This window comes from Eucyclogobius newberryi, unplaced genomic scaffold, assembly GCF_026437365.1.
Source record: "Eucyclogobius newberryi isolate DKJ021-1_F unplaced genomic scaffold, fEucNew1.0.hap1 SCAF_11, whole genome shotgun sequence".
In the NCBI taxonomy this organism is placed as follows: domain Eukaryota; kingdom Metazoa; phylum Chordata; class Actinopteri; order Gobiiformes; family Gobiidae; genus Eucyclogobius; species Eucyclogobius newberryi.
This window is the reverse complement of record NW_027315735.1, coordinates 8,546,713-8,574,558: the sequence shown is the minus strand read 5'-3', so window position 1 is coordinate 8,574,558 and position 27,846 is coordinate 8,546,713. Positions and strand designations below refer to the sequence as shown.

General features: G+C 44.1%; 1 protein-coding gene across 4 annotated transcripts in view; it reads left to right on the top strand.

The window, feature by feature from the left end:
- rell2 (RELT like 2) overlaps positions 1-17,869 on the top strand; it is a 38,428-nt gene extending 20,559 nt beyond the window's left edge. For 3 of the 4 annotated variants that reach the window (XM_072435547.1, XM_072435552.1, XM_072435559.1), the window contains 5 exons: positions 2,300-2,500; positions 6,407-6,469; positions 9,530-9,593; positions 12,422-12,604; positions 16,104-17,859. In XM_072435547.1, coding sequence (XP_072291648.1) covers positions 2,314-2,500; positions 6,407-6,469; positions 9,530-9,593; positions 12,422-12,604; positions 16,104-17,457 — 1,851 coding nt within the window. In that variant the 5' untranslated portion in view covers positions 2,300-2,313 and the 3' untranslated portion in view covers positions 17,458-17,859. Of the gene's footprint in view, positions 1-2,299; positions 2,501-6,406; positions 6,470-9,529; positions 9,594-12,421; positions 12,605-16,103 lie in introns of all 4 variants that reach the window. The other variant, XM_072435568.1, reaches the window with a different exon arrangement.
- Positions 17,870-27,846: the final 9,977 nt, after the last annotated feature.

The following is a 27,846-nucleotide window of genomic DNA, read 5'->3' as shown; positions in this document are numbered from 1 at the left end:
GGTTCCGGCGTTTTATCCTTTAGTGTCACTTTCTCTTCTATCTGGGGCCGCTAGAAGCTGATCTGGGATTTAATTGGTTCAGCGAGACATGAAAGCGCGAGGCTGAAAGTATTCTGCCGCGGAGACCGGTGGGTGGACGCAGCCCTTCTGGGTTAGAGCAAGAGGGCAATCTGCTCTTGAGGAGGCTGGAGTGGATAACGAGGCTGGAGTGGATCCTGGCAAAACTGCTTGGTGGGCACATAGGGTGGAACCTGGCAAGACGGTGCCCAAGGGGAAAACGCCGGGACGTGGCAACGCGGTGCCCGAGGAGAAAACGCCGGGACGTGGCAATGCGGTGCCCGGGGATAAACTGCCGGAACATGGCGACGCGATGCCCGAGGTTAAAATCCCTGAACGTGGCAACGCGGTGCCCGAGGATGAAATGCCGGAACGTGGCAACGCGGTGTCCGAGGATAAAATGCCTGAACCTGGCAACGCGGTGCCCGAGGAGGAAACGCTGGAACCTGGTAAGACTGGAACCTAACATTTCTGAGCCAGAGGACAAAGAGCGGTAACAGGATGAAAATGCTGGGACCTGGCAACATGTTGCCCGCGGATAAAACGCTGGAACCGAAGCTAAAAGCTGGCAACTTTGAGTCAGGACAAAACGTGGTAACCTAGGATGAAATTCTGGAACCTGGCAACGAGGTACCCAAGGAGAAACAACTGGAAGCTGGCAACGCGGTACCCGAGGAGAAACAACTGGAGGCTGGTAACGTGGTGCCCGAGGAGAAAACGCTGAGGCGTGGCAACGTGGTGCCCAAAGATAAAATGCCGGAAAGTGGCAATGTGCTGCCCGAGGATAAAACACTGGATCTGAAGCTAGAAGCTGACAACTCTGAGTCAGGACAAAACGCGGTGACCGAGGATGAAATGCTGAAACCTAGCAAGCTGCTAGTGCTAGGGAGAGGTCCATGAATTTAACTAAGCAGTAATTTTTATGATAGATTTAGGATTTTGCAAGTCTGCTCATAAAATTTTGCAAACTACAAATGTGATTTGTATATCATGTAATCACAAAGTCGAAGTAATAGTCTTAGACCTCTGGCAGGCCAACATTTAAATGAAGACTGACATTTTACCCCATTAATCAAATGTTAGCTGTTAGTAGAAAAATTTAATAATAACTTAAGGACAAATAACAAGAGTCAAATGGTCACCTTATTAAACGTCTTTGTAACAAACTTTTTTGTTTGGCAAATGTTTTGTATAAAAAAGGGTGGATTGGTTCTTGAGAGTGTATTTTCACAAGGAAGCTGCAGGGGGAACTCTATCACTGAAGTTAAATAGTTCTGCTTTAACTTTACTTTCAGGTCATTATGGGGAGTATAAACGGTACTTGTAGGCCATGTACGTATTGTGTAATTGTTTGTATTTGATATGGATGTGAATATTCCTTGCAGAGAAGGAGGGTCTAAGGACAGAGGACTTTGGGACATTTGTCTAAGGACAGGGGATGCTGTTTCATCTGTTTTTACTGTCACCCTTCGAGGCAACTGCTGTTGTGATTTTGATCACGACAAAAATAAAATAAATTGAATTGAATATATTATTCATTTATTTTTCTTTTGGCTTTTGTAGCTCTCAGCCAGAGGAGTGTGTATCTTAAGCCGGGTGTCCACTGGATCACGACGTCACACTACACTACGAGGGGAATTTAAGTTATAAGACAGAACACAAACAAACACACTGTGTGATGGTTCACACAATCAGTCATTACTTCGTTCATTAGTTTGTTAGTTTGTCTGAGCAAATATCAGCTTTAGGCACCATGTGATAAATTCACCAGCGTTTTTCCGGTTTTGCGTTTGTAAAAGTTACAAAATCAATGAGAAATAAAGAGCTAAGGTCCTGTTCGCGGCTCCTCTGCTGCACTTTGCTTTGTTTACATTTTTGACAGATATTGAGCATAGACACAGTGACAGGAGGGCTCACTCTGTGACCAAGATTCTAAAATATGAAATAGGTTTGACATAAATAAAAGGGTACCTTATTTTGTTTTTGATATTTTTTTTGGCCTATAGGATTTGACAGAACATTGCAGCATGAAATGAGCCCGCTCCATAAGGCAGGCATACAGTATGTGCTAGTTTATTCTTTGTCCCTGTGTCACCGTGAGACCTACAATCTACAATTCTCAGCCACATCAAGATTTTATTTTCATTGCAGATCGCCAAAAACACGTAGTGGACACTAGGATTTATATGGTGGGCCTGGATATTTGTTGCTGTTGCTGCTGACCCACCCTGTGCTGTCCCAGTTGCCGCATACACCATGAGTGTGCAGGAGGGGGCGCTACTGGAGGACAACCCGCCTCCTTACATCATCTTTGTGGTGGTCTTCCTGTTCTTCCTCACAGGGCTGTGTGGCATCCTTATCTGCCACCTGCTCAAACAAAAGGGCTATCGCTGCCACATGGAGGATGACCCAGAGGACGAGGACGAGCTGGAGCAGCACGATGGTGAGACTAGGCACACACTGCACTCTATATATGTTATTGGATTAAAGGACCTAATGAATAGGGGCGGTATGCACAAGTCTGGAGTATCGGCAGAAAGGCAGCGTCTCAGATGAGGCCCTGTTGAGGAGACATGATCCGTCCATCCATCTTCTTCCGCTTATCCGGGGCCAGGTCGTGGGGGCAGCAGTCTAAACAGGGACTCCCAGACTTCCCTCTCCCCAGACACTTCACCCAACTCCTCCGGGGGATCCCGAGGCGTTCCCAGGCCAGCCGAGAGACATAGTCCTCCGAAAAACCTCCCTAGGGAAGCGCCCAGGAGGCATCCGGAACAGATGCCTGAGGTGGCTAACCTCAGCTGGCTCCTCTCGACGTGGAGGAGCAGCAGCTCTACTCCAAGCTCCTCCCGTGTGACTGAGCTCCTCACCCTATCTCTAAGGGAGAGCCCAGTCACCCGGCTGAGGAAACTCATTTCGACCACAGCTCCTGCTCTGGTCATACAGGGACCGGACAGCCCTGAGCAAAGGGCCCGGACCCCGTACTCCCGGAGAACCCCCCAAAGGACACCCTGAGGGACACGTTTGAAGGCCTTCTCCAGATCCACAAAGCACATGTGGACTGGTTGGGCAAACTCCCATGAACCCTCGAGCACCCGATGGAGAGTATAGAGCTGGTCCAGTGTTCCACGACCAGGATGAAAACCACTCTGCTCCTCCTGAATCCGAGGTTCGACTATTGGTTGGATTCTCCTCTCCAGTACCCTGGAATAGACCTTACCGGGGAGGGTAAGAACTGTGATCCCTCTGTAGTTGGAACACAACCTCCGGTCCCCCTTCTTGAACAGAGGGACCACCACCCCTGTCTGCCAGTCCAGAGGCACTGTCCCCGACCGCCACGCGAAGTTGCAGAGACAAGTCAACCAAGACAGTCCTACAACATCCAGTCTTTAGATGCTCAGGGCGGATCTCATCCACCCTCGGAGCCCTGGCACAGAGGAGTTTGCCAACAACCTCAGTGACTTCAGCTTGGGTGATGGACGAGTCAGCCTCTGAGTCCCCCTTCTCTGCATCGTCTTTGGAAGACGTGACGGTGGGATTAAGGAGGTCATTAAAGTATTCCTTCCACCGTCCTACAACATCCCCAGTCGAGGTCAGCAGGTCTCCACCCGCACCGTAAACGGTGTTGGTGAAGGCGCCGGACGGTTTGCCAGAATTTCCTTGGGGCCGACCGATAGTCCTCCTCCATGGCCTCCCCAAACGCCTGGCCTGCCAATACCTGTCAATGACCTCAGGAGACCTACAAGCCAGAGTGGCCTGATAGGCCTCCTTCTTCAGCCTGACGACATCCCTTACTTCCGGTGTCCACCACCGGGTTCGGGTGTTGCTGCCGCGACAGGCACCCGGGACCTTGCGACCACAGCTCCGAGCAGCCGCATCGACAATGGAGGTGGAAAACATGGTCCACATGTCCGCAGCCTCCCCCGGGATATGGGAGAAGCTCTCCCGGATGTGTGAGTTGAATACCCTACTGACAGACGGCAAGACGTTTCCAACAGACCCTCACAATGCGCTTGGGTCTGCCAAGTCTGTCCGGCCTCCTCCTCCGCTAGCGGATCCAACTCACCACCAGGTGGTGATCGGTTGACAACTCTGCCCCTCTCTTCACCCGAGTGTCCAAGACACGCGGCCGGAGGTCAGATGACACGACAACAAAGTCGATCATTGACCTCCGGCCTAGGGTGTCCTGGTGCCATGTGCACTGATGGACACCCTTGTGCTTGAACATGGTGTTCGTTATGGACAATCCGTGGCTAGCACAGAAGTCCAATAACTGAACACCGCTCGGGTTCAGATCGAAGAAGCCGTTCTTCCCGATCACCCCTCTCCAGGTGTCACTGTCATTGCCCACGTGGGCGTTGAAGTCCCCCAGTAGAACAACGGAGTCCCCGGTCGGTGCACTGTCCAGTACCCCTCCCAAGGACTCCAAGAAGTCCGGGTACTCTGCACTGCAGTTCGGCCCATAGGCCGACACAACAGTGAGAGACCTGTCCCCCACCCGAAGCGACCCTCTCGTCCACAGGGGGTGGAGTTCCAACACGTGGCGGCTGAGCTGAGGGGCTATAAGCAAGCCCACACGAGCCCGCAGCCTCTCCCTGCGGGCAACTCCAGAGAAGTGGAGCATCCAGCCCCTCTCGAGGAGATGAAGCCCAAACTGTGCTTGAGGCCAACTATATCTAGTCGATACTGCTCAACCAACCGCACAAGCTCAGGCTCTTTCCCCCAGCGAGGTGACTTTCCATGTCCCCAGAGTTATTCTGCGTCCAGAGATCTGGTCGTCGAGGCCCCTGCCGTCGACAGCCGCCAAGATCACACTGCACCGGCCCCTTATGGATCCTCCTGCGGGTAGTGGGCTGTGCCCGGCCCCGAGGGGAAAGTCCTGGCCACCAGGCGCTCGCCGTCGAGCACCCACCCCCGGCAACGCCAATCCGGGCGACGTAACTGGCCTTTATCTTGTGCTCATCATAAGGGGCTTCTGATCCGCTCTTTGTCTGACCCGTCACCTAGGACCTGTTTGCCTCGGGAGACCCTACCAGGGGCTTAAAGTCCCCAACAACATAGCTCCTGGGATCATTTGGGCGCTCAAACCCCTCCACCACGTTAAGGTGTCGGTTCAAGGAGGGGAACCGACACCTTAACTTATTTGGAGGAGACATGATTACGGACTTTATCCGTATTCCTCTGATGTACACAAATACTCACATACATTCTGTAAGTATACAGTCTGCCCGAAAAGGTTGCACTAAAAACATGGAATAGTTTTTTTCAGATTATACTGGTTGTTTAATAAGCTCTGGGAGTAAATAGATTTCAAAGTTATCATTATAGTCAGATAAAGAACCAATTATTACAATTCCTAACCTATTTAGTGGTGCACCAAAATAGACATTTTAGGCCGATACTGATGTTATGGGAAAAGCTTGGGCCGATAAACCGATATAAGGCCAATATCTTCTATAAGTTGTTTGCTATTTTAAACACTAGTATTTTTCTTATTTAGCTCTAAACTAATATTTTTTTAATTCTAAAATGAAGATCAAATCTATTATATGAAAACACATAATACCCTTCTTTGGGGAAAAAAAACTAAAAGTTTGATAGAGCTATGATTTAATTTGCGTTAGTTATAGGCAGTGTATAGACGATACTATTATTATTCTTAGAGTAAAATTATCCATCTCATTTTACATTCTGTGAATTTCCTGTTTTAGATTATTTCTCAGACTAAAGTTTCTCTCTGAACCTCTCCAGTTTGTGTGTCATCATTGTGTTTGTGTCGCCTCAGCAGAGATAGTTTCTCCTCCGACTGTGTCACACACTCTCTTCTCCTTCTTAAAACCACTCACACTCAACTTATTTAGAATATAAACATGTCAAACGGATTGTTTAGGAGGAAAACCAGTCATATAGTATCTAAAAAAACATTGTGTTTATTGCAGGTCGCGAGTGAATTTGTCGCGCTATTTAATGATAAGTTTCGTCTAAAATGTTTCTAGAGGTTTTAAAAATCTGTATCTTTGTCATTTCTTGGTCTTATGCCTCATAGAAAATAAAGACTGGATTCAAGTTTACGGTTTGTTTTGTTAGAATATAGCAGCAGAAAGCCTCTGTCCATGGAGCTGTTGTTTTCTTTCCTGTTTTCTTCCTGTTTCTGAAGGGACAGGAGAGTTAACCCTTTCGAAACCGAAGCGTAACATCACGGACTGATATTGGTGCTTTTGGCTGAAACCGATATTACTGAATGACTGGAATATCGACCGGTATCGATACTGGGCCGATATATTGGTGCACCCCTAGTTGTAATATATTGCACAGCTCTGCGTCAAGTAAATTTTGCGTCTGTTTTGTTCAGATGATGATGAAGAAAACCAGGACACGGTGGAGCAGATCCTCAAATGCATTATTGAAAATGAAGGTGAGAGAGTTTTTCTTGTGTTAGATTAGGAGTTCATATGTTTGTCTTCTCACAAATGTATATTAAGATAATATAACCTTTATTCGTCCCACAATGGGGAAATTCCTGTGTTGCAACACATATTAGGTACAGAAACAGATTAGGCACAGAAGTATAATAAAAAAAAACTCTTGCACCAGGATGATTGGCATTATGTTACAGTATTGCACATGATTATGACAGTATTGCACATGAATAATGAAAACTGAATGACACATGTTCAGGGCTAACAGTGTTTGTTGTAGAGTCTGACAGCAGCAGGAAGGAAAGACCTGCGAAACGTCTTCTTCACACAGCGAGGGTGGCTCAGTCTGTCACTGAAGCTGCTCTCCAGAGCGGACGGAGTGTCCTGCAGGGGGCGACACTCATGGTGAGTTTAGCCAGGACCCTTCTGTCCTCCACCTCCTGCTCCAGAGCACAGCCCAGGACGGAACTGGACCTCTTGATGACTTTGTCCAGCTTCTTCCTCTCCCTCTCTGTGATGCTGCTACGCCAGCAGACCACACCGTACAGGAGGGCTGATGCTACCACAGAGTTGTAGAAGATCCTCAGAAGTGCCCTGTCACCCCAAAAGACTCTTGCTCTTCCTGTACAGTGCGTCTGTGTTTTGAGTCCAGTCAAGTTTGTGGTTCCGATGAACACCCAGGTACTTTTATGAGTCCACTCTCTCAATGTCCCTTCCCTGGATGTTCACTGGTGAAGGGGCAGCAGAGTGGCGTCTGCGGACGTCCACCATCGTCTCCTTGGTCTTCCCCGCGTTGATGAGGAGGTGGTTCTGCTGACACCAGTCCTCAAAGTCCTGCGCTAGTTCTCTGTACAGCCAGTGTCTTCATCAGATGGGACGTGAGAGCCACCGGCCTGAAGATGCTGAGGTCTTTGGCACGCAGTGTCTTGGGCATCACCCTCAGCTTCAGGCTCATGTTGAAGATATGCTCCATAACTCTGCACAGGACTTAAGGAGCCTGGAGCTGATGCCGTCTGGTCCTGTTAACTTCCTTATTTCAATCTTCTTCAGCTCTCTACTCACCCATGCTGCTCTGGCAGTCAGTGGTTGGCAGGGGGACTGTGTGCTGGGGGGATGGGTGAGTCCAGGTGGAGTGGTGAGCTGATGGACCAAAGCAGAGGTGTGAAGAGGAACAGGTGTGGACCAGTTCTGGAAGTGAGAGTATGCAGCTGTGCAGGGGGAGGGGTGGGTGATTGATCAAATGTCAGGAAGTGAGAGTTAAGCCCGTTCACCCACTTTAAGTCCCCCTCCGTCTGGACAGGGGGGACTTTGAAGCCTGAGATGGTTTTCAGGCTCCTCCACACTGCCTGAATGTTTTGCTGCTGCAGCTGGTCCTCCATCTTCCTCTTGTAGCTGGCTTCCGCCTGTCTGATCTTCCTCCTCAGCTTCATCTGCACAGTCCTCAGCTCCTCCTTGTTCCCTGACCTGAAAGCTCTCTTCTTCTCCCTCAGCAGAGCTTTCCGTTCTCGGAAAACACTGCACCGTCCGGGAGGGTACAGTGTTTTCAAAACAGAAGTTAATGTAGTCTGTGATGCACTCTGTGATGGTTTTGATGTCCTCCCCATGTGGGTCATAAAGCTCAGTCCAGACAGTGGTGATGAAGCAGTCCCTCAGAACCTCCTCGCTTTCAGCAGTCCACCTCTTCACCACATGGGGCACCACAGGCTTCCTGTGCACAATGGGTTCATACTCAGGCCGCAGATGTACAAGATTGTGGTCAGAGTTAACCAGGGGAGGGAGGGGGGATGAAGAATAAGCCTCCTTGGTGTTGGCAAAGAACAAGTCCAATGTTTTCTTGCCTCTTGGACAGTACCATTATAACTACTTATACCACTCACACAACAACCACATAGTAAGATAATTCTCCAAAAATATTTTCTTAAATGTATAGTAGAGTTGGGTTGTAATAATCAATTTTCCGATTTTTAATCGATTCGCATATTAATGACCGATTATCGATTCGTACGTCCAAAGATCGTTTTTTTATTTTTATTTTTTTAATTTAAATTATTTTCTACATTTCCCTCAGTGAACTTCAATCTACCTTCAAGAAAGATAATTCAGGACTCCTGGATTATCTTTCTTGAAGGTAGATTGACCCTTAACCTTTTCATCAGTAACTACCAATACTTGTAAGATTTGCTGTTTAATATTGATATAATACTAGTTTTAATATGTTGCTTCTCTACACAGTCATGAAGTGAAGGAAACGGTTCAAATACATTTTCAATTTTTAATAACATTAACCCCCGGATCGAATCGAAATCGGATCGAATCGGAAATCAGATCGAAATCGGAGCGAATCTGAGATGAATCTGGGATCTGAGAAATCGGAAAAAAACGATTTTGAAACGTAAAAATCGGAATCGAATCGATTCTTGAAATTTGAATCGAAACCCAGCTCTAATGTACAGTAACATTAAAAAACATGAGCTGAAACAAATAGATAGATATTAGCCAGATGAGAGCGCTCTCTCTCCGCCCCGCTTCAAACCCGGAGCCTCATCGGCTCTGCCTCTGCTGTATTCCCTGCTCACACTGGGAAGTGACGGGCTTCGCTGGGCCAAGGGGCTTTAGGGTCATCCACCAACACTCAAAAGTGCATTTTTATTGAAACAACAGTGACACATTCCCACAGTTTTCCTGCTAATCTGAGCAACATCAATTGCGATAAAATTAATTTAATAGCAATTAATAAATAAATAATGCTAATAAAATGCTAATAAAATGCTAATTAAATTCATTAAATGTACTGTAAGTTAATTCATTGCACATTTAATGCAACTATACACTTAATTACATTTGCCATTTTGATTAATTAATTAGTCGTAACTTTTAACATAACTAACAATTACAGTTATTTTTTATTTTATGTTTTCTAATTGTCAATTGATGTTTAATTGTATTCTTATTTTATTTATTTATTATATTTATTTTTTACTGTATATATGGTGACCTGGATTATCTTCCAAAAGCGCTATAATTAAAATAATGGTAATTATATGTGTGACTTTTAGCCAACATGGAGGCCTTCAATGAGATGCTTGGAAATCGCAGTGTGTGTGCGCGGCATGACCCCAGGTAAGCCACAGACAACCAGCCACATACAAAGAGCAACAGGAGAGTGGAGCAGTCTATCTCCCTGTGCCCCAGTTTCACATGTTTGCCTCAGGTTTAGCCACAACTTTAGTCACTGCCTGTACCATATGCTCTGTCCCTCTCCGCAGCTCTCTGCCACCCTGTGCTTCTTTTAGAAATATATGCGATATAAAGCATATCTGAGTATGTTGCATGTGCATTCATATCTGATCCCACGCTGAGAGACGAGACAGGGGGACCTGAGGGGAGGAGAGAAGAAACAAAGGGAACTGAGGGGAGGAGAGAAGAGACAGAGGGAGCTGAGAGGAGGAGAGGAGAAACAGAGGAAGCTGAGAGGAGAAGAGGAGAGACAGCAGGAGGAGAGGAATGACGGGCAGCTGAGAGGAGGGACAGAGGGAGCTTAGAGGAGGGGAGGGGAGACAGGAAGAGGAGAGGAATGATGGGGAGCTGAGAGGAGGGACAGAGGGAGCTTAGAGGAGGAGAGAAGAGACAGCAGGAGCTGAGTCGAGAAGAGGAGAGACAGGAGGAGGAGAGGAGAGACAGAGGGAGTTGAGTGGAGGAGAAGAAAGACAGGGAGCTGAGAGGAGAAGATGAGAGACAGCAGGAGGAGAGGAATGACGGGGAGCTGAGAGGAGGGACAGGGAGCTTAGAGGAGGAGAGAAGAGACAGCGGGAGCTGAGACGAGGAGAGGAGAGGAGAGACAGGAAGAGGAGAGGAATGACGGGGAGCTGAGAGGAGGGACAGAGGGAGCTTAGAGGAGGAGAGGAGAGACAGCAGGAGCTGAGAAGAGGAGAGGAGCGACAGGAAGAGGAGAGGAATGACGGGGAGCTGAGAGGAGGGACCGAGGAGCTTAGAGGAGGGACAGAGGAGCTTAGAGGAGGAGAGGAGAGACAGGAAGAGGAGAGGAATGACGGGGAGCTGAGAGGAGGGACAGAGGGAGCTTAGAGGAGGAGAGAAGAGACAGCAGGAGCTGAGACGAGAAGAGGAGAGACAGGAGGAGAAGAGGAGAGACAGGGGGAGTTGAGAGGAGGAGAGGAAAGACAGGGAGCTGAGAAGAGGAGAGGAGAAAGACAGAGGAAGCTGAAAGGAGAGGGTGGCTCATTTGCAGAGCAATTAAGTTATATTGTGCTAGTCCAAACCAATGAAAGAGTTCAAATCTGAGAAAGCCTATTTTATTGACAATGACACTGGTACTAAAAATACATTTATAGAATTAAAGCATTTGGATACTGATATTTCAGGTTAATTTAGGCATCTGCATATTAAAAAAAACATAATTATATATATTTGATTCAGTTATGATAACAATATAATATCTTGAGGCTGTGAGGGGGCATGGGTAATTTCTCTATCCTCTAGCACTGAAGCACTGAATTAAACAACAGTGACAATATTTACTGTTTTTATTACATATTTGTATTGTTTTTTGTTGTGAAATACCTTAAAGAACAGTTGCATTTTAACTGTGAGCAGGGTCACCTCTCCTTAGATCTGACCTGTAACTTGGTCATCACCTTGTAGCCATTGTGATATATATGTTTAATCTTTAGTATTTAATTAAATTAAACTTTTCGGCCAAAAAACTCTTCAACAAAGAAAAAATATATGTTTAATCCCATTGCCTTTCCATGGAGACAAGCAGGTGGCAGACCTTCCATAAGAAAAGTTATATATTTAGAGGAAACTTATTTTGCTAAATGATCTCACCTTACATGTTTGATGAATCCTCTTTATGATGTACTCTAACTCTGAGCCGTAGAAATCACTCCATTCCAAATTTCCGAGATTTGTGACATTATAAGTGACCTCCGAGACCTCCGAGATCTTTTGTGCTGCTTTTAAGCCCATAAATCATCACCAGACTTGTTCTGAGAATTTTCTGTTCATTACAACTGTGTGTTACATTAATTTGTGGGGGAAGAGCTAAAGTAGGTTTCTTTATCACCCTTCTGTAATTTTTACTACATAATTACATAAGTCCTGATGTGGGAAAGGCCTAACTGATATTATGTACCACATTTTTTATGTTCAATGACATGATATACCAAAGTGAAGGTACACAACAATACAAGCGATGCAGAATATGTGTCCTTTAACTATTTCAATACTTCTACTTACCGTATTTTCCTGACTATAAGTCGCACCAGCCAAAAATTGCATAATAGAGAAGAAAAAAACATATATAAGTTGCACTGGAGTATGAAATGCGGTTGCAAGTTTCAGATTCTAATATAACTGAGAAAACAAGAAAGATTGTGGTCGCATAGATAAAAATAATGTATTCCCTACAATTACAAAACTAACAAATTGAAACACGCCTGTCCCTCAGAAGTTCCACCAGACGGTCTGCTCAGGCTTCCCTCTGCGCTGTCTCTCTCTCTCTCTCACACACACACACACACACACACACACACACACACACACAAAGGATATGAATATTCATTAAAAGGTGGACCTTACTCGGCACCAGCCCGTACCAGCCTGTACCTTCCACGGACATCCTAATATGGTCGTGAGATAAGACCCAGACAGACAGAGGCAGACAGAGCAAGAATGTATTTGCAGTGTGTGTATGTGTGTGTGTGTGTGTGTGTGTGTGTGTCTGTGTCTGTGTCTGTGTCTGTGTCTGTGTCGCTCCGGAGAGTAAGTATAAGAATAAGTACATAAGTATAAATATAGGTCGCACCCCGGCCAAAACTATGAAAAAAGGTGCGACTTATAGTCCGGAAAATACGGTACCTAATACTAATAGACGTATAGTATTTGATGGAAAAGTAAGGATTTCACTTTTTTCCCGCTCTGTTTGTCAGGCTTCGGAAGGAGTCTATTGGCGGCGTGACCCCTCACATGCACACAGTCCACTCTGGCACTGACCTCCACAACACGTGCCACCTGTGCGCCCAGAGCCGGAGCAAGAGGGGTCAGCGCAGAGCCAGCCGGATCTCCCGCCTCAGGATCCGGCCTGGGGAACAAACCGTCTTCTCTGTCGGCAGGTGCAGTACTCCCTGACATAGGACAGGCAGAACAGAGGTGGGAAGAAAGGGGATGTACTCGAGCATGCAGTCCTATATAATTAAGTAGATTTACTGTATATGCAGTTTTTCCAAAAGTACTCAACTGTGTTAGGTATTTGACACTACTACTACCAATTAACTTTGATTGTTGCATCTGAAATATATTTTCGTTTTGTTGTAATCCAACAGACCAAATCTAAACTAGTGCACAAATACTAGTATTTTCAAAGACTGGAAATGTCACAGATTTTTAACTGTTTCGTTATTTCAACGAGTGTTTTACCGAGGTTAAGTAAGGGATCTTCTCAAAATAGGTGGAAGCTTAAAAGACAAAAAAAATGTCATCTCTCTCTGGACCCCCTCCCCCCCTCAAAAGACAAAAAAAAAATGTCCCACATCACATAACATTTTATGCGTTGATAAAACAATAGGAGCTTGATAGACCCTGCTCACCTCTAGTGAACATCCCTGAACATCCTTTGGTATGTTTATCAGTAGAAGTTCTGAACTCTCCAAATAATGTCACCTGTTGCGCATGTTTTTTTACTCAATCCACATGGTCCACGAGCCCTACGACCATCCCATTCAACCGAAATTGTGAGATGACCACATTGAGATAGTCTAAAGAGGATGCTCTAGTGAGAAACTGATGTTTCTTGTCAAAACCTGTAATTGTCAATTGCCTGCGTTTAGACCTAAACTTGCTGTCAGAATGACAGAAGCAGTACACGTGCTTTCATCTCAGCGAGAATCTCTTGTCTTCTGTGATTCATGTGGGATTTGTTTTGGTCCTTCTTCCGGGCAGTGCGTAGGCACATTACTAGAGCTAAATCTCGTGATCATTTGTTGCGCCGCGTCTTGCCGCAAAAAAGCTTTTCCAACTTTTCTGAATAACAGCCAATTGCACAATAAAGTAGGCTGCAATATAAGTAATACAGTGGCTCGTTTAAAATATTGTCAAAAATAGGGCTTGCAGTGATTATTTGTGGGAAAGATCACCATTTTCCCTCAAAGAGGAACCGGGTTAGGGCTTGATTACCAAAATAAATAATAATCCTGAAATTAAAAACAACGGCCAGCTAGCCAACATCTCTGCAATAAAAAGAGAGGAGGGCATAGTAACCTCTGACCCTGCACACATTAATACAACTTTTAAAAAAAATTCTACCGGTGATTTCTTAAGATCACTTCATTTAGCAAAATTACCCCCAAGAGCTGCAGTCTCACTAGGAAAAAAAAAGATGAGATCCCACCAGAGCTGTATTGCACCTTTTAGACCCAGCAGGGTCCACTGCTCTTAAAAATTATGGTTCGAATGTTGCAATTATTTCACTGTTACTAAAAAAAGAAAAACAAACACAGAGTTAAAGGCTTTTGCAAAGTCCTAGCCTTAAGACTTGAACAATACATGCCACACTTGGTCCATCATAACCAAACCGGGTTAATTAAATATAGGTTAGCATCGGACAATATACGCAGACTACTTCATATTATAGACACTTCATCTAAAACTCCAAATCAAAATGCTATTCTTTCTCTTGATGCCGAAAAGGCGTTTGACCGGTTTGAGCAGGGTTACCTATGGTCTGTGCTGAGACAGATGGGTTTCAATGATGATTTTATTGCTATGATACAGACTTTTTTTATGCTAACCCTAGTGCAATAGTGTTAACAGGTAATGTTTGCTCTGCTTGTATATAACTTGTTCGTCCTTGTTAGCCTTCGAAACTTTGAATGGTGCTTCACATTACGGTCGCTTGTCACATGGTTCAGATCTGACAGCGCTGTATAATGGATTCCAATAGCTATTGATTTTATTATTGCTATTATTTATATGTATACTTATCCTGATCATTATGACTATCTATATATCATCTATCTTTTTTCTTATTTTGTTCGCGTTGTTTTCCTCTCCAATTAGGGATGCGTACCGGTACGACGGACCGGACCGGACTTGTAAAAACGTTATGGTCCAAGTCCCAAAAAAAACCCGAAACCCCCGTGATTCGGTTCTGGACTCATAAAAAATTTAGCACTCACATACTATATAATTTTCGTTCTAGAATCTAGACCATCGTAAACCTTCCATAGATCGCGAAATTCACGCTGGAAAAGACGTAAACACTGCCATGCGCCGCTGTCAATAGCGTACCCGGACCCTATATAGTGACGCACGGCACGCGTCTGCCCCGAAGTTGAAGCCGGCGAAATTAGTTGAAAGATGTGAGAGACAGGAGTGCCTCGTACGTGTGAGAGACAGGAGTATGACGGGGTATCCTGGACTCAAACGCATGTTTGTAACGTGTCGAACTGTGCAGAACCGTGTATCCACATGTGAACGTTGAAGTGACAGCTGGTAAGATCGCTGGCTTTATTTGAACTGTTTTGAGCTGCGGCCGCCACGTGCGATGTTGTGATTGTTAATGTGCTGCGGGCGTGGCCGCGTGTTAAAGGGGGGTCAGCGTGGTTTTGTCTGGATCTTTGGTCTGGGTGTAAATATGAATGAAATAGCTTGTTGTGGTGTGATGTATTTGGCATTAAGTAAATACAAAGTAAAGTCAAAGTAATATTGCTTAATTGCTGCATTCATTAATTGAAGTTTATATTTTGTAATAGTATTTGTATTTGTATTCTACAGTTGTAAATATGGTCTGGTGTTTAATGCTGCTAATATGATGTATTATCTTGATGTGTTGTGTAAAATATTTTCATATTCTATTTTTGATACTGCTAAGTTGATTGCTTTATAGTGGTTCTAGATGACTTTTATGCTAGTTTTTGTAACACTGTTATTTTACACTGTTACTTAATTATTTACACTGGTGTATTGTCTGTTTGAAGGTTTTTACCTGACTTTTGATGCCAATGGGTCTGCAAAATTAAAGAGTGGAAATGTATCTAAAGGCAAAACATTGTATCAGATGAAACAGCTGCTTTGAACGCTTGACTCAGACTGACCCTGTCAACAATACTCAACTTGCTCTTGTTCCTCAAGTAAAACACATGAATGTGTGTTAACTGTTAAGCTACAGTTTAGCTGCTAGCTAGTAGCTTGTGATTTGTAAGTTGTAATTTCTGTTAAAAACAGTGAATAAACCAGACAAGTTGAGTTTATTTCACTCTGCAGTTAAGCCTTGTGTTTGATAGTCGTCCATGTTCAAGTGTCTTCAGCTTAATTTAGCCAAGTTGCTTGTGTTATGCTCTTATAACATTATGCAAATATGGCATGGGTTCAGGTCCGGACTCATTAGGTCCGGACGTGAACCTAAACCTCTGGATTCGAATCAGGACCTAAACCTGAACGTGGGTTTAGGTATGCATCCCTATCTCCAATCGGCCTTAATTGTGCGTGCGTGCGTGTGTGTGCACGTGTGTGTGTGCATGCGTGTGTCTGTGTGTGCTGTTTTCTGGTTGTTGAGTATTTTATTTTTATCTATTATCTTGTATTAGTTTTTAATTTAAATTTTTCACTCCATAGATTCCGAGTGACACACAATGACAAGAAGAACCCGGACAGCAGCGGCAGGGTACCCGATGTGTTGGTGGGCTCTGGGGACCATTTGGACCAATCCCAGGACAGCGACAATCGAAAAGACAGCAGCTACAATCTGCGAAACATGTTTAAAGATGTCCGCCGCTCTTCAGAAAGCACTAACGGTTTAGCTTTGAATGTGGGGAAGCGAAGGAGAAGCCTGACCTTATTTGGTCTGAGGCGTAGCAGCGACCCTATCGCCGTCAAGGTGGTTAGTACCGGCCGAGAAGGGGATAAATTCATCCCCCAGCCGGTTGTGCTTGAGGAGCCGCACAACGAGAATGAAAATAAAGACAATGAAAAAAAACAGATTCCGTTGACGAGTGCGGCAAATAAGATAGAGGAGAAAACATCTATTTCTTATGCATCTGCAATAGAAACTCAAGCAGCAAATTCAATTGCCATGGAAAGTTTAGCACAAGGAGTAATAGACGCGCCCACTACATTAACACCTGCCCCAAACTCATTTCAGATGTCCTTCACCTCTTCTCTAAATCCATCGGAAATTCTAGTGAAGAACCAACAAACTCAGCTTAGTCCTGGTCCCTTGCAAACCTCCACACCTTTATCCCCATTGCCCAATCTTAGCAAAAAAATTGGCTCGTTTGCAGCCAGCTCGATTTTTCCAATAGAGCCTCCAAGCATGCAAACACCTCTTGACCCTTGCACCAGTCCGGTTCTGGAGAATGACTCATTTTCCAGCCCAGCGTTTATTAGCTTAGGTTCATCACCGCATTCGTCAATAAGAACTCCTACCTCGCCATTAGCAGTTACGCCAAGTCCGAAATTTACCGTAAAAGGTTGTTCACAACTTGCTTCAAGCCCCAAACTGTTATCAAATGAGCCAAGCAGATCTCCATTAAGATCTTTGGACAATAGTATGACATCTTCGCAGACATCTTCTCCAATTGTTGGCTTACAAGATGAAGCTCATAAACTTAGTTGTAGAAGTTCAATCAAAACCTCAAGTCAAACTGAGCCAGAGGGTCCCACCACCCAGCAGATGATGGAGAAACCTGAATTGAACCTTGGATTTCTGGATGTTTGCAAAAGTTCACCTCAGCTGTCCCCATCCTCGCCTCTAGGAGGCAGAGTAAGCAGCTTTACTATTGTAAAAGCTAGCACGGATAGCAAGAAGGAGTTTTCTGCGGTCACTATGGTGGAGGATCAGGCAGTGGCTTCAGAGGTAGAACCTGGAGATGATGGTGGAGTTGAGGTGAAGTGGACATCAGATGAGAAGGATGTCGGGGCAGTTGAAGAACCAGAGGGGGTACCAAAAGACAAAGTTTTACAGGACTGATGGGACCGCACACACACTCAAACACACAATACAACCGTGGTTCCTTGTGGTATTCATAGTATGTGGTCGTTGGCTTATATCATTTTTCAATAAACTATTTAGGAGATTGGGGCATTTTTCTGAAGTACACTTGTCTAAAATGATTGGCAACATAAAAGTGATCATTGTTTTTGCTCCGGACAAAACCAATCAGGACAAAGGTTAAGTGGATTCTACACTTTCTAGAGGCTGTACCTGATTTTTTAAAAATCAAATTACAAACTAAAATGAAATGTAGAAGCTCTAGCAATTGCAAACCCAGATGTTCTTCTAGCAGGCTAGTTGTAATTAGCAGTAGCATGACGTAAAAAATCTGCCCTGAAGTTGTGAAGCATTTTTAGAAATTTGTCACGGCGAAGAATTGGGATATTAGGGATGTATATCTTATGCTTTTTGTGTGTGTGTTTTTTAAGACCTTATGCATGGGTTTTGGCTTCATATTTATTGGTGACATTTTCCCATTCAAAATAATTTTGTTTTAAAATGTTTTTATAGGAATGGTGCTAGATATGAAACCCATAATTCAGGTACAGCTCATGTAACTCACAACCAAAATAATCAAATTCATTCTCCAGCATCAGTTTCTGAATCAGGTGTACTATTAGCTGAGCTCAAAAGCTTTCAATGTTTGGATAGGGATGTCAAGATTATTGTGTTTATTGTGTTTATTGTTTTTTTCCTCTTACAGGAATTTCCCTTCTTTTTCCGATAATCGTGGTTAATTGTAAAATCGTAATATCTCCCCTCACAACAATCTTGACTCTCAACAAAACTTGTTATCATCACATCCCTATGTGTAGGATTACCATGATTATTGCTTTTAAAATGTTCATAGGGACCTAGCATCCCGTGTCCTTAGAAAAATGTCCGAAGGTCCCCTGTCCTTAGACCCTCCTTCCCCAAAATCACCTTCAGACCTTTGTGGAGCATATATATATATATATATATATATATATATATATATATATATATATATATATATATATATATATATATATATATATATATATATATATATATATAATTATAAATATACACAATGACAATGAATATATGTTAACAGTCAATACAAATGACCTCTACAAACATGTATCATAATTATACATAATTATAATAATCTCTTGAAATAAAATGGTCTAAAGGTTGTCTTTCTGTTTGTTTTCAGTTTATTCAGAAACGTATTCGTTTCTAGAGTTTTTGAGTTTTGATATTTTTTCCATGGGGCGTATGACAGTCCAGTCCTTAGTCATCAATTTTTTTGTGATTACCTTCTTCCCGACCGCCAAAATGTCCACGGTGGGAGTCTTGAGGCCTAAATACATTGTTCCAAAATTGAGTGGAATAGCGGTATCAAAAAAAGTCTGTATTTCTCTCATAATGTGCAGTTTGACATGATGTTAAGAAAAAACAGATAAGATTCTTCCAAAAAAAATCCCTCCAAACATGGGACTTTGTGGATTTCCATTGTGATGTACATATTTCTTCTCTCCTCATCCATAAAAACAAAATTGCCTTCCTTTTCCTTTTCCATTTTGATTTTGATTATTATTATTTAGGAGATTGGCTGTCCAAGTAATTGATACATCCATATACAAGATTCCCCTTGAAAGTTCCGATGTATATGCTTTGATAAAGATTTCAGTCATAGTACCTATACAAGTCCTGTTTCTCCAAGCCAAAGGATTCTTTCAACATACGCTTTTAATTTCATTTTCATTTACAATCTGGTAAAAAATTATTTATTTCTCAGCCGTGTGTCATCTGCGAGTAAGGCCAGTCCTGGAACCCCGGCACAACACTGCACTCAATATTTTTCCATTCTGCCTCGTATTCTGGGTGCTCTAATTTGAGCGGAAATAAAGTAATTTTTCCGGCTAGGTAGACCCCAACCACCTTTTTCTTATGGTAGTTGTAGGCTCCTAAATCGGGAAGAACTTTTATCACTCGATATAAATCTAGAGATTGCTTTATTCCACTCATCAAACAGCCAGTTGGGGAGGGAAATTGGCACAGTCTGGAATAGATAGAGAAATATCAATAAAATATTAATTTTGATGGATTCAATCCTTTGGCCTAGAATAAAATATAGAATACGGTTCCAAGGTCTTTATTTATAGAAGACAATAGAGGGGTATAGCTTTTCTTTTTTGAGACTTTATGGAGAACCACACCTAAGTATTTGAGGGATTCTCTTTAAATGGGTAGGTCACTCGAAATTTCAATCCAGTAGGATAGAATTTCAGTTTTTTGTACATTCAGTTTGTATCCAGACATTGGGCCAATATCATCAAGGAATGCACCTCTTTAGGTTAAGAAATGTCTGGCTTGGTCAGAAACAATAAAATATAATCTGCATAGCAAGCAATTTTATGTTCCATCCCGTGAATTGTAATACCGTGAATTGTTTCTGATTGTCTAATATATTGGGCCAATGGTTCCAAATACGAAGCGAACAGGAGGGGGGGGCCCTGCTTTACCACTCTTTTCAAACTCAGTGGATCCGTCAAATGGTCATTCATTTTTATTCTTGATGTTGGATTATCATAAAGAGCCCCAATGTTTTCTATTATTAAATCATCTATTTGAAGTTGAACTCTATAAATAAGTAAGGCCAGCTTACAGAGTCACATTTTTTTCAGCGTCCAAACTCATTCAGCCTTGTTTTGTTGATTTTGTTCATTGTGTAGAGATCATCGTATATTATCTTGTGTTTGCCGTTTGTTAATAAATCCTTTCTGATCATTATGAATTAAATTTGTGAGTATTTTTCCATTCTTTTTGACGTAATTGAGGTATATATATGATAGTCCACATTCAAAATTGAGATTGCTCTGTATGAGGCACAGTCATGTCGACCCTTCCCCTCTTTAGGTATGATGGCTTCATTCCAACTTGGAGGGATTTGAACTTTTTTAAGAGCCCAGCTAAAGTTGACAAAAGTTAGTTTTTTATACCTTTATACCACTCTGAGGTGAACCCGTCACTTCCTGGAGATTTATTGTTTTTTAGTCTTTTAATTACACTTTGAATTACAGAGACAGTTATTTCAGTGTCAGAGAAATAAGGCTAAATTGAACAGAGTTGTCTTCCTCAAAAGTGGTTCTGTATTTCAGCTGTGCACAGCCAAAACTGCTCCTACACAGTCGTCTCTCCTTCCCTGGTCTGATCCCGAACACAGAAAGGTTGCATCTTTATGAAGGCAGAAAAACAGGTTCCATGTATGCACAAAATCAGACTAAACCAAACCAGACTTAACAAGACCAGGGTAAACCAGCATGAGGGGCATCCTTGGAGCAAGATTATCAGTCAGTTCCCACAAGGATGTCTCCACATGCAGGGCCACGAACAGGCACCTTATCCTTGGTCCAGGCAAGTGTTAACTGACCAGGGAGTTGGAAATGGGGTCACCAGACTTAAGCATGTTGAAATACTTGAACGCCTTATGAAACACATTGTGAAACACTTTCATCAGGTTATTACATTACATTTATCCATTACAATAACATTCTGGAAATCAAAGAAGGTTAAGTAAATTAGTATAATTAAATCAATATGAGCAAGTTAACATCCTGGAAATAAAAGAAGGTTAAGTATGTACTTAAATTTGATATAAATTGCACAAGCTGATCTTGTGCGGGAGGTTGAGCTGTACCAACTAGATATAGTCGGCCTGACCTCCATGCACAGTTTGGGCTCTGAAACCCATCTCCTTGAGAGCTGGACGCTCCACTTCTCTGGGGATGTTGTCGGGAAGAGGAAGGAATAATTTTAGGACCTCCTATGGTAAAATGGTATATGGTCACATTTATATAGCGCTTTTCTACTGTTAAGGCACAAAGTGCTTTACATTAAGGAACCAGTCACCCATTCACACGCACATTCACACACCAGTGTTCGTAGACACTGGGGGCGAGTCGGGTTAAGTGCCTTGCCCAAGGACACAACAGCAGTTTTCACCGCTGAGACGAGCACTCTACCACTGACCTACTGCCGCCCACTATACCACTCCTTATACCACGTCTTCCTAAGAGGAAGCAGAGACTGAGGACCCGGAGGCTGACTCGTCCATCACCCAAGCTGAAGCATTGAGGTTGTTGGCAAACTCCTCAGTGGCAGGGCTCCGGGGGTTGGATGATATCCAACCTGAGCACCTAAAGTCGTAGGATTGGCTGGTATGTCCCTGCAACATCATGTGGCGGTCGAGGACAGTGGCTCTAGACTGGTAGACCGGGGTGGTGATCCTATTGCACAGGTAACCTGAACTCAAATGCAAAAAAAAGAATGAGCCAAACGTAAATTATAGTTTAAGTAAGACATAAAGTGTCCTTTAAACAAGAAAGCTTTAAATATGACAAAGGGCCTCAAAAGGTCAGAGTCACTCGCAGGATGAACAGTCGGAGAACCATCTCCAGCCACTGATCAGTCATCCTTTGATGGTTTATCCAGAGTTGCAGGAGGAAGAGAAGAGCAAGCCTCAGAGAAAGATTTGTTGGAGACCTAGAGGGTTGGTCCGGATGTTGCTGATGAAAAGCTCTGATGAAAAGAGGGTCCAAAACGAAGCTTGAAGGCACCTACGAGCGCTCCTCCGGACCATAGCCTTCCCAATCAACCAGGTATTGGAAGCCTCTAACACAACGTCTGGAATGCAGGAGGCGCCGAACCATATACACAAGTCCCCCACCGATCAGAAGTGTTGGTGGCGGGGGGAGGAAAAACAGGAACATCGGGGCTTTCACAAACAGGCTTTCAGCCTAGAGACATGGAAGATGGGATTGGTTCGCATAGCCCTGGGTAACTTGAGGCGCACAGCCACTGGGTTGATTATCCTGTCCACTTCAAATGGGCCGATAAATTTAGGGTCCAGTTTCTTTGAGTCAACCCGGAGTGGAAGGTCCTTAGTGGAGAGCCAGACCATATTACTGACATTGTACACAGGGGCCTCACACCAGCGTCGGTTAGCTGAAGCAGAGTAGCGTTGTGCTGAGCGAAGGAGTGCTGTTCGGGCCCCTTTCCAGGTTCTGTGGCAGCGCTTGATGAAGGCCAGGACAGATGGACAAGATGCTTCCTTCTCTTGGGATTGAAACAAGGGAGGCTGGTACCCATAAGCACATTGGAAAGGGGAAAAAACAGTAGCAGAACTTTTCAGGGAATTGTGAGAGTACTCCACCCACAGTAGCTGACAGAACCAGGCGGACTGGTTCCTTGAGGCCATACAACGCAACACTGTTTCCATCTGCTGATTGACTCTTTTGGTTTGGCCGTTGGTCTAAGGATGGTAGCCTGATGACAGGCTCTTTTAGGGTGGCCTCAAAAAGAGAATAGAACTCACGCCAGAAGATGGAGGTGAACTGTGGGCCCCGATCTGAGACGATGTCTGTGGGAAGACCGTGCAGCCAAAAAACATGCTGCAGCATGAGCTCAACTGTCTCATTGGCAGATGGAAGTTTGGCCAGTGGGATGAAATGAGCCATTTTGCTAAAGCGGTCAACTACTGAAAGATTGGTTGTGTGTCTATTAGACATAGGTAAGCCTGTAACAAAGTCCAGAGATATATGGGACCAAGGACGGTGAGGAACAAGAAGGGGAAGAAGATGACCAGCAGGTGTTTGGTGAGTAGGTTTAGACTGATTGCAGACCTGACAAGCTTTGACAAATTCTTAGGTGTCTTCATCCAGAGTACCCCACCAGAACCTCTGTCGCAGGACCTCCTTAGTACGCTGGATGCCAGGATGACAGGTAAGTTTAGAACTGTGAGCCCACTGAAGAACATCTGACCTGAGATGCTGTGGAACATACAGGATCTCATTGGGGCAAGTGCTGGGGTCAGGTTGATTTTCGAGAGCGGCCTTGACTCACTCCTCCACCTCCCAGGTGAGACTGGCAACCATACAGGAGTAGGAAAGAATGGTGTCTGGATCTTGGCAGAATTGCCATCTGAAGAGATCTGGTGAGACAGAGAATCGGGCTTAGTGTTACGAGAACCAGGACGGTAGGACAGAGTGAAATTTAATCTTGTGAGGAACAGGGCCCATCTAGCTTGACAAGAGTTGAGCCATTAGCTGACAGGAGATATTCCAGATTCTTGTGATCTGTTCAGACCAGGAATGGCACCTTGCAGCCTTCAAGCCAGTGTCACCATTCTTCTAAGGCCAACTTCATGGCATCGGGAAAAGAAAGCATAGGGATGTAGCTTTAGATCATCAGGTTCTATTTGTGACAGGACGGCCCCTTCACCCACATCTGACGCGTCAACCTCAACCACAAAGTGTCTCTTGGGATCAGGAACTCTGAGAATAGGAGCTGTGGTGAAGCAGGTTTTCAGAGTCTTAAAGGCATCTTCCCGATCACCCCTCTCCAGGTGTCACTGTCATTGCCCACGTGGGTGTTGAAATCCCCAAGTAGAACAACGGAGTCCCCGGTCGGTGAACTGTCCAGTACCCCTCCTAAGGACTCCAAGAAGGCCTGCACTGCTGTTCGGCCCGTAGGCCGAAACAACAGTGAGAGACCTGTCCCCCACCCGAAGGCGAAGGGAAGCGACCCTCTCGTCCACTGGGGTGAACTCCAACACGTGGCGGCTGAGCTGAGGGGCTATAAGCAAGCCCACACCAGCCCGCCGCCTCTCCCCACGGGCAACACCAGAGAAGGGTGAGCGTCCAGCCCCTCTCGAGGAGATGGGTTCCAGAGCCCAAACTGTGCGTGGAGGTGAGGCCGACTATATCTAGTCGATACCACTCAACCTCCCGCACAAGATCAGGCTCTTTCCCCCCAGCGAGGTGACATTCCATGTCCCCAGAGTTAGTCTCTGTGTCCGGAGATCTGGTCGTCGAGGCCCCTGCTGTCGACTGCCGCCCAGATCTCTCTGCACCGGCCCCTTATGGATCCTCTTGCGGGTGGAGGGCCCACAGGAGGGCGGCTCCACGTCGCTCTTTCGGGCTGTGCCCGGCCGGGACCCGTAGGGAAAGACCCGGCCACCAGGCGTTCGCCGTCGAGCACCCATCCCAGGTCTGGCTTCAGGATGGGGCCCCGGTGACGCCAATCCGGGCGACGTAACTTCCCTTGATTTTCTTGTCATCAAAAGGGACTTCTGAAAACCGCTCTTTGTCTGACCCGTCACCTAGGACCTGTTTGCCTTGGGAGATCCTACCAGGGGCTTAAAGCCCCCGTTAACATAGCTCCTGGGATGATTCGGAGCTCAAACCCCTCCATCACGTTAAGGTTTCGGTTCGAGGAGGGGATCTGTAGTAATGTTTACGTTGAAAACGTATGTATATTTTCTATTCCAGTTTTTCTTTTTTTACTGGACTGAATAGTAAAAAAATATTTTTTCTTTATTATTTGACACTGCTGAAAAGGTTCAGGGGTTGTTTTTAGTACGTTCATGGAAACATCCTGCCTTAGATGCGAGAATAAATACTGAAAAAGTAAGAAATGGTTTAGTTGCTTCTGTTTAACAAAATGTATTGCACGTCTTTAAAGGAGGTTTTGTTTCTTTAATAGCTCTCAAAGTCTGTAGAATACTTTTACTTTGGAGACTTTCGTTATAACATCAGAGTAGATGCACTTTCGCACTGCCGCTGCTGAAGTTTTTCTTAAAAAGTACAGCTTTGCCAACACAACCCCTAGAAACGAGGAGCAAGAGATGAGCAAACGCAAGAGGACACAAGCCTGATGGCGCTGCGGCAACTAAAGAAACAGAGCTGACAGTCCACGGCTACGGTGAAAAACAGCCCGCCTCACAAGGTAACGAGGCTAACATGGTTGAGAGGTCCGACGCAGCAGCTAACAGCTCATACAACAGCCGGTAAACAAACCTCTGTCCCCCCTTCGGGTCCTGCACTTGTCCGAAAGTGGAGGGGAGATCACCTTACACCGACTTACACCATTATGATGCATGAAATTAAAAGTGAAATGTAGCGTGATATGGCGGTGCTAAGAGCGGAAATTAGAATGGCGCTTTGTTCAACTTGATTTGACCAAATCAAATCTGATATAAAGGAGTTAAAAGAGGAAGGAGCGGATGGAGCACACATGGATGAAGCTGAACAACGTATATGAGACAATACGGACGAGCTGCAGACTATGAGGGTGCTGCACGCCAAGGATGACACTACTATATTTTTAGATGACAAAAACAAATTTCATAAAGCTGCCGATTGTCTTGAAGTTTTCTGCAAAGCCGCCGGATTAGAGGTCAACACCATTAAGAGTGAACTGTTTTTTTTTTTTTTTTTTTTATCAGAAAAGGAGTTCCCTTTGACTAAACAATCTGTAGTATCCCAGTAAAAGAAAACATTGCCTGTCTTGGAGTCAAAATACATCGAAACAAAAAAATGAGGGTTGACAGCAACTTTGAACCTCTACTTCAAAAAGTCAAAAATATAATTAACTTGTGGTTCTCAAAGGACCTAACAATTTGTGGTCAGGTATTATTTTCAAAAAGCGAAGGCTTATGTACCCTGCAATGGCATTGGATGTACAAAAAAACACCATTAGAACTATAGAACTCTTTAACTTTGTATGGAAGAAAAAATGTCTTCACTTAAAAAAAGATGTCCTGTGTTACTCTGTCAGCGATGGGGCAAAATTATGATTGATTTTGGTACATCTAATGTCATTCTGAAAATGAAATGGATCAAACAGTATAAACATTATTTATATACATAGAAATAAACTGTGGTACTACATCCCCTCTACAATTGTCCAAATTTCACCCAAAAACTTGTCCTGGCTGGAATTTTTTTGGAACAATACATTTATCAGATGCAAAAACAAAAGCATTATCCTACCGGTAATTGGTTTGAAAAGATGCACTGCTAAAATTATTGCTACGCTGATTTTGTGCGTCTAAAGAGTATAATTTTCACATAACAAATACATATTTTTTTACAGTGACAAATTCCATCCCCACTGAGATATTAACAACATATCAAGGATCACATACTTTGAAGATGTACAACTACAGTAAGTGGCAGTAAATGCACCTTTTCAGTTGGCTGCCAACCGCCATTAAAAGTAACGCCACAACAACAACAACAACAACAAACATAAACAAGACCACCAGCATAGACCAATATAAGTGGAACATAATTTTGAACATTGACTGGAAAATAGTCACAACCCAGAACTCTAAATATTGTATTTTCAATGAAACCAAAGAAGTATAATTTAAAATATTGCACAACATACATCCCACCATGTATATTTAAGAAGATTCAATTATAAGATTGATGTTGATTGCACTTTTTGTAACAATTACCCTGAATCCATGCCACATTTGTTTTTTAATGTTTGCCTGTAAGATTTTTTTATTACACTTCTCTCCAGAGGGCATAGAAAGTAACACAAAATACATAATAAACTTACTTATATCACTAGCTAATGCAAGTGGGCCAAGAGACCCCCAAAACTCTTACAACAATACAACTTAGATCAAATAAACTATCAAAAATCACTTCTTGGCAGTAAGAACAAAAAAGCTATTAAAACATTAAACCTTTTCAATAAATTTAACCTAAATACTTTCCAAACATAATTACCCCCAACTACAATTATTGTGTTGTGTTTTTCTTTTCTTTTTTTCTTTGTCTGTATCTTTTAGGTTCTTTCGGTTTATGTTTGTGTGGCATTACAAGCGGTCGTGCCGTCTTCGCACCCACAGTATCTCCTTCACATGTACAACAACGCCACCCTGTTTTTAGAGTAAGGGACAGGGAACCCTCTAATTAGTTAATCCCGCGTCATAAAAGGTCACACAGGTAAGTTGGGACTGTAATGATTGGACAGAGACAAAGATACAAAAAGGGTGTACATTTATTAAGCTGTATGATATTAGATAAGTTAGTTCAATAAATTAAAACACATATTCGTCACATGTCAAATGTCAGATTTACATTTTACTCGCATCCAGCGTTGTCACCACTTCTGTAACGTGACACGTAAATAGTCCCAGACAATACAATCTCATAGATGGAACGGAGACGGAGAATAGAAGAAGAGGAGGACCGGATGCAGACAGGAGTGGCCAGCAGTGCAGTTTGACGTCAGGGGTGAGGCAAGCCAAGGTGAACCTGTCAAGGGCGTGGCAGTCTGGTATGAATGTGATGGATTGGCAGGGTATGTGTTGCCGGGGTGATGCGATCCCCTCGGTTCTATTATCGGCTTGGCAGTGCAGGGTAGCCCTGGTCAGATGTAACCCTTAGGGAGAGGAGAGCTTCAACGCGCCCTCCCGCCCGCAAGTGCACTGGGTCGGTAGTGTTGAGGGGTAGTATCGGTGTTTCGATGGCCTAGTGGTGGTCGTTCAACCCTAAAGGGAGAGGAAGGCTTCAGCGCACCCCCCCCCCCCCCGCTCCA